We start from the raw sequence: 8,664 nt of genomic DNA, 5'->3' as shown, positions 1-8,664 counted from the left end.
GTGTTTAAGATCCTTTTTTTATTGGTCACATGAAATATTCTAATTTTATGAAATACTGGATTTTTTTTTTTTTTGTCTTTAATCCATAATCATCAAAATTGAAACAAATAAAGGCTTGACATATTTCACTTTGTGTGTAGTGAACTAATATAACATACAAGTTTCACTTTTTGAAACAAATTATTGAGATAAATGGACTTTCCCTCGATATTCTAATTTTTTGGCACATACCTGTATGTGCACTGGTGGCAGGTTGCTCCAGACTGATGGGGGCTCATCATGGTTTCTTAGTTGATTCCTTTTATTAGGTTACCAAACAAAACAACAACTAAACAATCAACAATTAAACATTTAGATGGCAGGAAGCTAGTTAGTTACACAGTGTGTTTAAAACCCACATTTACATGTTAAATAAACAGTTTTGGGAAACGTGTCTGTGTGGAAAAGCCTGGAGCTCCTGTCTGACTGCATTACCCTTCTACCACACACCGGATCCTGTTGGTTACACACTCATCAGGGATCTGCCCCTGGCCAGGAAACAGTCCGGCACAGCAGCAGTCCTGCTCTCATCCTCTAGAAGTAGTGAGACAACCTCCAGCTCCATCAGCCTTTCACTCAGTGGCTTCCATCCATAAAGGCCCGACTGAACGGGGACGCTCAGAGCTTCAGACGTGGTTTGATTCCCTGGCCTCACCACAGTCTGACCACAGAGTCCACAGAGATCCCCTGGACACACAGGTGTGTGTCTGTCTACACTGTGTCCAGTGGGCCCAGTTTGCCACAGGTGGACTCCAGTCAGGGTCTGGACTCATCTCACACAGGAGACACCTGAGCACAGTGTGAAGCCACAGCAAAGACTCTGGAGACTTTGGGAAGGGAGAGAGCTCAGTTTTTGAATTTTAATACATCTGCAGAAATGTCTAAAAACCTGTTTTCACTCTGTGGGTTACTGAACATAGACTGGAGGGTAGAAACGTGTGTCGACGAGCTGCGCTGCCACCCACACATGTGGGCCAGAACGCTGAGCGTTGAAGCGTCGGCCTCAGTGACCACAGCGAGCAGGACTGCAGACACACCGAGGTCAGGAGAACATCACGTGTCACTACTCTACAGCACAAACATGTTTCAATAGGAAACCCAGCTCCTTTAAAACATAAAAACAACAAAGTGACCTTAAGAAACAAACAGCGATAGAAATATGACCTCCTCCTTCTTCTCAGTATCAAACAGATTCTTTTCATGGCAGATGTCTCGATTTGTCACAGCAGGAAAAGTACAGGTGTAACTGATCCTTTCAGCGACGGCTCAGGTGGACCCGCTGTCCCCGTGGGTCATTACAGTGGACTGAGTGAAATCCAGTCGCCATTAGCTTTATTAGTGACTAGTTCAGTTATCAGTTACCCCCGTCTGTGCTCGCCCTGCTCTGACAGGCCAAACACTGCTATGAAGTGGTTGAGTTGGTGCCTAAACCGCCCTCCTGTGGCCAGTACAAATAAAATACTGTAGTATATAACACAAGAGTACTGAACAGGGGCCCCAGGTGTTTGTCTTTAAATAAATACATGCAGATAAATATAACCATGAAATCATCAGCTTTGACACTCAGCTCATTAAATGCTTTCTCATCCTGCTTTTCACAAATACAAAGTTTAGCGCAGGATTTTTCTTTTTTTAATTTACCTCCAGAAGTTTTTATTTATTTACACTTTATCATCTTCTTCTTAGAACTGTTGTGTTTTGTTGGTCTGACACTGAACTAAATCAGCTTTATGTGTCCGGTGATTCAGACCAAACAGTCTGTTTACTGGCTCCAGCCCCGTTTGTCTTGAACGACAGGTGAAGAAAAGTGACATCAAATAAAACGTTGTTTAGAAAAAGGATGTGACATAAAAACAAACTTTGGACGAAGGAAATGTTGAATCAAACATATCAATGTGAAAATGTTTTGGATTATTCCACAGTCTCATGGACATATTAGCATTTTGTCAGTTCTTATTCATGTGATGACTAATTTCACTTTGCTGTGTCTATATTCATTTCATATGAAACGCCTCAGGGCTGAGGTGGGCGCTGCTGAGGCGGGCGCTGCTGAGTCAGGCGCTGCTGAGGCGGGCGCTGCTCCTCATGCAGCCGGCCCAGGTGGAGTCTGATTGTGTCTCCCGGCGCCGTTCATGAGCCTGACACACAGTTTGTCCAGCCTCACAGCTCGGCCTTTTCCTCTGGCCGTCATGCTGTCCGGCCTCCTGACCTTCAGGCTAACGGCCTGCAGGTGGCGCTGCTCCTCCACCTCTTCGCCACTGCCATGATTCAGCTGAGGATGCTCTGCCTCCACCAGAACAGCTGTACAGCTGTTGAACACAGAAGAAGCAATGGAAGTTTTGTGATGCTACAGTCGACAAAGTACATAATACTACTATACTTTTACTTCAGTTGGATTTTAATTAGAAGTAGTTTAATGTATTGGTACTTTTACTTATGTGAAGGATGTGAGCACCTGCTCCACCACAATGATCCCTCTGTCTTATGTGAAAGCTGATCAATCACAGTGTGTCAGTGTTTTTTCTTAAAGCCAGGGCATGTGAGTGCATGTACGGTACGTCTGTGTGTGTGTACTGACCTGCTGCCGGCTGTGCAGTCCTGGGACAGGAAGCAGGACTGAGACACATGCTCCAGCAGAAGAGCCTGCACTTTAGTCAGCTGTCCCTGTTTGGTCAAGCTCTGGAAATACCTGGAAGGACAGACAAATGTTAGACCAAGAGACATGCCAAAAACAAACAAACAGAGCAGATCAGACCACCGCAGCAACAAGACAAGCAGCCACAGAGGATGCGTGTACAAACACCAGATTACGACACTGTCCAAGGACATGAAGCCCTTCCCGTGCGGTTTCAGAGAACGGCTCCACCTTATGTAATCGCGTGACTCTGCGTCCACTGCTCGTGGCCCATTTTTGTGTTATGAAACATCGAACTGCCTTGACTTAATTGGTGCACACAGAAATCAAGGTGAGTGCACTGCTATCACAAAGTCTGCTCTGCAAACAGCCCTGCAAAACATGTAACCTGAGGGTTAGATGCACTGGAGACATGTTGTGACACATCCCATGTGCAAAACATCAGCCAAGTTCTCAGTGCGACTGCTGTTGGGTGACTGGAGCTACCTGGCAGTGCAGTTGCAGTGGTACAGCGTCCTGGGCTCTGGGTTGTGGAGGCCGTATCTCCTCTGCTGGGGAAGGATCTTGTTCCTGCACTCATCGAGAACCTTGTAGACGTCACAAAACAGCTGCTTCTCTGTGGAGAAAGCATCCATGGAAAGGTCCAGTTCTGTTGCTGTGGTGTGGAAAGCTGAAATGCTGGAGAGATGTTGGGACACTGATACCTGTGATGTGAGCGTTCAGCTCAGACACACTTTGGTTTTTAGCGGGTGAAGTGTTCATCAACTCATCCCTGCTCTCGGGCGTCGATCCTGTGGGTCTCCCCGACATGTTAGTGCCTGTGGAGGTGGTGACATCGGTAGCAGGAGTGACGGAGGCAGAGGGCGTCGGGGCTGTGATGGACAGGAGCTGTGGGTGTGACGCGCTGCTCTCAGGGAGCTCTGCCGGCGCGGTAGTGTTGTCGGTGGAGCTGGTGCTGTTCATGCTGAGCTCTGCTGGACTAGCGGGCTCATACAGTGGGGATGAATGGACCTCAGCATACAGAGACATTTTAGTCTCTTTACACCTGCAAGTCACAACAGAGGTTCAAACGATTTAAAGGATAGTTTGACATCTGGGAAATGCATTCTGTGTCCATTCAGTAGGAAGCCTTCAGCCAGTTAGCTTAGCTTAGCTTAGCTTAAAGCCTGGGACCAGTGGGAAACCACAGATATAAACACGCTGATGCCACATCCAGTCTGTGTAGATGTGCTGAATTTGGTAAATAACAATAAGTGCTCCTTCTCCTACGCTAACATAGTAACCTGATGGTACTAAGCTACACATAAAAGTTATGTTTCTGTGGTTCATAGACATAAACATCTCTGGGAGCATTAAATGTCTAGAAGTTTCACCCAGTCCTTCTTCCAGCTGTCAAGATCTTTCAGTCTGGACTGACAACCGCTGCCGTTTGTGCAAACACAGCTAAGCAGACGGAGAAATCCCAAGACCTGGACAACATCAACCTAAACTGCATGCTGCTGTATGTCAGGTGAATCCTCTAAATCACCGATTAACTCACAAAACGTCTTGATTTGCCCTCACAATCCACTAAATACATTCGACCTTTACTTACATCCCAAACCAGTTCCTCTGTGTACACTGGAGGCGGTGGGCGAACTCGAAGCAGTGTATCTTCAGCAGGTTGAAGAAGGTGTATCCCACTGCACTAGATATGCTGTCATTCACGTCCTGCAGGCAACGGCGAAACCTGTAACATGCATCACACAGTGGAGTTATAACAAAACATCAAGGAGCGCACACACAACACATCTGTCAGCAGGTGAGAGTGCAGGTATGAAGCCCTACCTGTTGTCACAGTCACAGTGAGACATGGTGTAGATGTTGCTGTTGAAGACACCGAAGTCTGAGTGGAAGGACGGGATGGAGTGTTGGCACTGGTCATGTTCCCGGCAGCAGCTGTCTGTGTCCGTGAAAACCCCTGCAAGGGACAAGGCCACAGGCGGTTTGGACCAAAATTAGCATGTTGTAATTGTAATGTCCCTGCAGCCTGAGTGATCGATCCCCAGGCAAACTTTCAAAATTTGTAATGTCCCTGCAGCCTGAGTGATCACGGGTTCACCTAAGCAGTGAAAACACACTGAGCAGTGAGCTAAAGGGACACTCCACCAAATTCACATGGCAGAGCCACTTTACTAGTGATCAGCTTTATAACGCCTTCTGTGGTTCTACAGGAGCTTGTTCACTGAACCTTGTGTAGTTTTAGGTAGTAAGGCTGGACTGACAGATGTTTGTACCAGGTACCAAGAAGTCCAGCTGTCGGAGCACATTTATAGGCTTGTTAGACTCCAAACACAGCACAGTGGTTTGGAATCCTCACACACAGGATTGTACAACTCTGGAAAGTTACCACAGAGGTTTCATCTTTGGTCGTGACGTCAAACAGCAGAAATTCAGTGTTCATGTAACAAAGTGATCCACCAGGAGTGATGTCACGTTGCATTGCAAAAAACGTTGAACCAATTCCAACTTTTCCCCACATGACGCCGCCTCGTTTTAGCCGAGCCTCCGTGGGGCTGTGGTCCCTGCTGTGAATGAGAAGGGCTGCGCTTTGTCACACGGAGTGAAAGCTTGTGTTACGTGGCCTAAAGCAGCAGCCACGTTCCAACAACAGGCAAAGGAAAACCACTGACGTGGATGTTAACACAGCAGGTTTCATACTTTGTTTTATGAGGGAGGAAATACATTCAGCACTTGGCTAGACACGTGACATTACTTATTCTGTTCTGTCCAACAGCTACAGCATCTCTGTCCACATGGAAGACAGCCCCCCCGTTACTGTTGGCTTCTCTGTCTCAGCACTCCAAAGATAAGACACTGAACGTGGTGCAGACTGTAAAGCCCTTTAAAACAGACGTGTGATTTGGGCCTATATGAATAAAACTGTCCTTTAAACGACACAGCCACTGGGATCCTGTGCTCTTGCCCATTTCCCTGGCCTCCTGTGGCTCTGTCCAGTTTAAAATGACTGTCCTTCTCTAAGCCAAGGCAGCCAGCGAAGGGTTACTGAGAGAAACAGTTGGGTTGCATTATGGGAAATGTAGTATCCAGGGGTTAGAAGCTTAAATATACCAAGGCCTGATTATATCTCTGCCCATTCATTTATAAACAAGTCCCACAACAATAAACAGGTTTTCATATGTCTTCACGTGCACAGAGCAGAGGGAACCCTGGGGTTTCCTCCGTGTCACCTTTTGTACATGAACACAACATGACATAGCAAATATTAGGCTGTTAAGCTTTGGGGGCATTTCTAACACCAGCTGTTTCCAACCTTTATCAAAATGAAACTGTATTCACAGGCTGGGGTCTTACCCTGGATTATATCTGCCTGTGAAGAGGTGGGGGGGGGACCAGCTGAAGGAAAAGGCACACACTTCATTTTAAAAGCTAACTTTTTGTTTGTTTGTAAAGAAATTGGACATAAGCTAGCTTCTTTTCCTTTCCTGACTGTCTGGTCATTCGCTAGTTTGGGAAAAACTGTCCAGAATAATTGGCAGCTTCAGCCAATAACGGATCCAACCTACCCAAATCTTCAAATGACGGCGCCTTGTTCCCAGAGCCGCACCACAGAGTCCCGGGCACAGTGAAGGAGCGCTTCAGTCGCCGATGGGTCCTGACCTCTGGCCCTTCACCTTGACCTTGACTCTGCTCAGCCGCTGGGAGACCACCGACGCTCCTCACCGGCCTCTTCCCTGCGCGCTCCACTTGCAGGGCCATACCTGGAGAAGCCAGAGACACGCACACATCCTCTGCCTCTAGCATGGACTTGAAATCGACATTTACATTTGGATGATCGGTAAACTGCCGCGGGCGCTCCCGGCACAGAGAGAGGTAGCTGTGTGTCACCGCTGCGTCGTCGCTCCACGTACAGCGCAGCAGCGTGCGCCCCGCGGACCAGGCGCTGTGGTACAGCCGCAGCGACGAGGAGCCCTGCCGGAGGAAAGTGTAGTGCGCCTCTTCGTTAGGCAAAACCTTGGTCCAGGTGCAGAGGAGCGAGTCTTCTGCAGCTGCCCATCCCAGGAGTGTCGACGTTAAGATGACGGTAACAAGGCGAGCGGTGTGCGTCATGGTGGCGCGCGGCTGAATGAAAGAAGCTGAAATCTCCGTCTAAGATATGAATACTGCACCTGCTGAGGACAGTTCAGGACAGACAGCAGACCGCAGGTCGGTTTTAAATGGGGGGCCCCGGTGGAGCTAAAATACACACAACACCCAAATAAGCATGAGTCATGTGACCTGTCAGTGTCGTCCAACATCAGCCTCTCTCTCTCTCCCGCATCCGGACAGTGACAGTGACACGCGCACACGAACGTGACAGTTGCTGAGGAGCCAAAAACTAGCGAACTGATCAATAATAAGTCGTTAATGAGTAGTTAATAAGTGGAATCCCTGACTAATGATGACTTAGTGGCAGAGATAAAACAAGTACTCCGACTGTTTGCTAAAGTTAAAGTAGTAACTGTACCAGTGTAGAAATACTACACATGGAGGAAGCCCTGCGTTCAAAATGTTACATAAAAGTAAAAGTACTGTTGTGACGGAAATTTAAAAATGAGTCTGAAATAGAGAGTGAACAACTAAGGGTGTGTACGAAGTGTTGATGTGTGTAGATGTGTTTAGCAACTGAATGTGTGTGGAGGGTGGGGGGGGGGGGACATAGAGCTAAAGTACAAATACATAGATAGCAAGTATGACTTTCCATTTACCCTCCACCCAAGATGAGGTGTAACCTTGTCACAGCCAGTGTTACCACATAGTACACACCAGTGTTACCAGTTACACAAAAAGAATTTCCATTACACCGACAGTAGCTGGTGGATTTTCCACTGCGATCAATAGAGTCTGATGTTCTACTGGGTTTGGATTGATTGATCTGATTCTGAGAAGGAACTGAAGTCATCAGGTACATGTAGTGTAGTAAAAAGTACACGGTCTGGAGTCACAGGATGAAGGAAGAGAAGATGGAAAGTACTTCAAAACTACTAAAGTACAGTACTTGACTAAATGTACTTCTTTACTTTCCACCACTGGTTGCTAGGAGACAGACAGGAGACGTCATATTAGTTCATAAGTAGCTGGGAAAAATCTCATTTTCCTCAGAAGTTGATTAATTTTTAGTCACAAACTAGTAACGACTGATTTCTTCATCATTAACCTTTTGTGACCCCTCAAGTAAAGTGACACATACCATGACACACAACCTCATCACTTCATGGTTATCTGACACTTTCTGTGACGTCTGCAGTGAAATGATGGACCAGTGAGCGACGAGCAGCTCTAATTTACTCTGTTTGTCAGTCTGCTAATTGATACACACGCTCCAGTACACACAGTACACACACAGTACACACATAGTACACATAGTACACATAGTACACACAGTACACACACAGTACACACAGTACACACATAGTACACACACAGTACACACAGTACACACACAGTAAACACAGTACGCACACACAACACACATAGTAGACACACAGTACACACATAGTACACACATAGTACACACACAGTACACACAGTACACACATAGTACACACACAGTACACACACAGTACACACACAGTACACACATAGTACACACACAGTACACACAGTACACACATAGTACACACACAGTACACACATGGTCCATACCTCAGTTCAGATGTGATGATTTCATATTGATTGTTCAGTGTCACTTCAGACAGTCGTGCACCTTCTGGAATATTTTCAGTATTTTAGGATACTGTCACTTTTGTGGACCAAAACTAAGACGTGATATTAAAACTAATGTCTTAGATGTGATAACACATAGTACACACACAGTACACACAGTACACACACAGTACACACAGTACACACACTGTACACACATAGTAGACACACAGTACACACATAGTACACACATAGTACACACACAGTACACACAGTACACACATAGTACACACACAGTACACACA

General features: G+C 46.5%; 1 protein-coding gene and 1 long non-coding RNA gene across 2 annotated transcripts in view; one reads left to right on the top strand and one right to left on the bottom strand.

Annotated features, from left to right (window-relative positions):
• Positions 1 to 305: 305 nt before the first annotated feature.
• pla2g3 (phospholipase A2 group III) lies at positions 306 to 6,976 on the bottom strand. The gene is made up of 8 exons (XM_020588117.1): positions 6,953 to 6,976; positions 6,241 to 6,843; positions 4,502 to 4,634; positions 4,269 to 4,403; positions 3,379 to 3,719; positions 3,161 to 3,290; positions 2,618 to 2,728; positions 306 to 2,348 (listed from the first exon to the last, which is right to left on the bottom strand). Exons 2-8 carry the CDS (start codon positions 6,782 to 6,784, stop codon positions 2,123 to 2,125), a joined length of 1,620 nt encoding a protein of 539 aa, XP_020443773.1. The 5' UTR covers positions 6,785 to 6,843; positions 6,953 to 6,976; the 3' UTR covers positions 306 to 2,122.
• Positions 6,783 to 8,664, top strand: part of LOC109952837 (uncharacterized) — a 4,202-nt gene continuing 2,320 nt past the window's right edge. Inside the window, exon 1 of the long non-coding RNA XR_002273823.1 lies at positions 6,783 to 6,880. This is a non-coding gene — a long non-coding RNA (uncharacterized LOC109952837). The remainder of the gene's footprint in view (positions 6,881 to 8,664) is intronic.

This window comes from Monopterus albus, unplaced genomic scaffold (assembly GCF_001952655.1).
Source record: "Monopterus albus unplaced genomic scaffold, M_albus_1.0 scaffold504.1, whole genome shotgun sequence".
In the NCBI taxonomy this organism is placed as follows: Eukaryota; Metazoa; Chordata; class Actinopteri; order Synbranchiformes; family Synbranchidae; genus Monopterus; species Monopterus albus.
The sequence above is the reverse complement of the archived record's forward strand: the minus strand, read 5'-3'. Positions and strand labels throughout refer to the sequence as shown.

Coding starts and splice junctions, on each gene's coding strand:
- pla2g3 (XM_020588117.1), bottom strand. CDS start 6,784: ATGACGCACACCGCTCGCCTTGTTACCGTCATCTTAACGTCGACACTC. Junction 3,291..3,378: donor GCTGAACGCTCACATCACAG/GTATCAGTGTCC, acceptor CTTTCTCCACAG/AGAAGCAGCTGTTTTGTGAC. Junction 2,729..3,160: donor CACTGCAACTGCACTGCCAG/GTAGCTCCAGTC, acceptor CTGTCCTTCCAG/GTATTTCCAGAGCTTGACCA.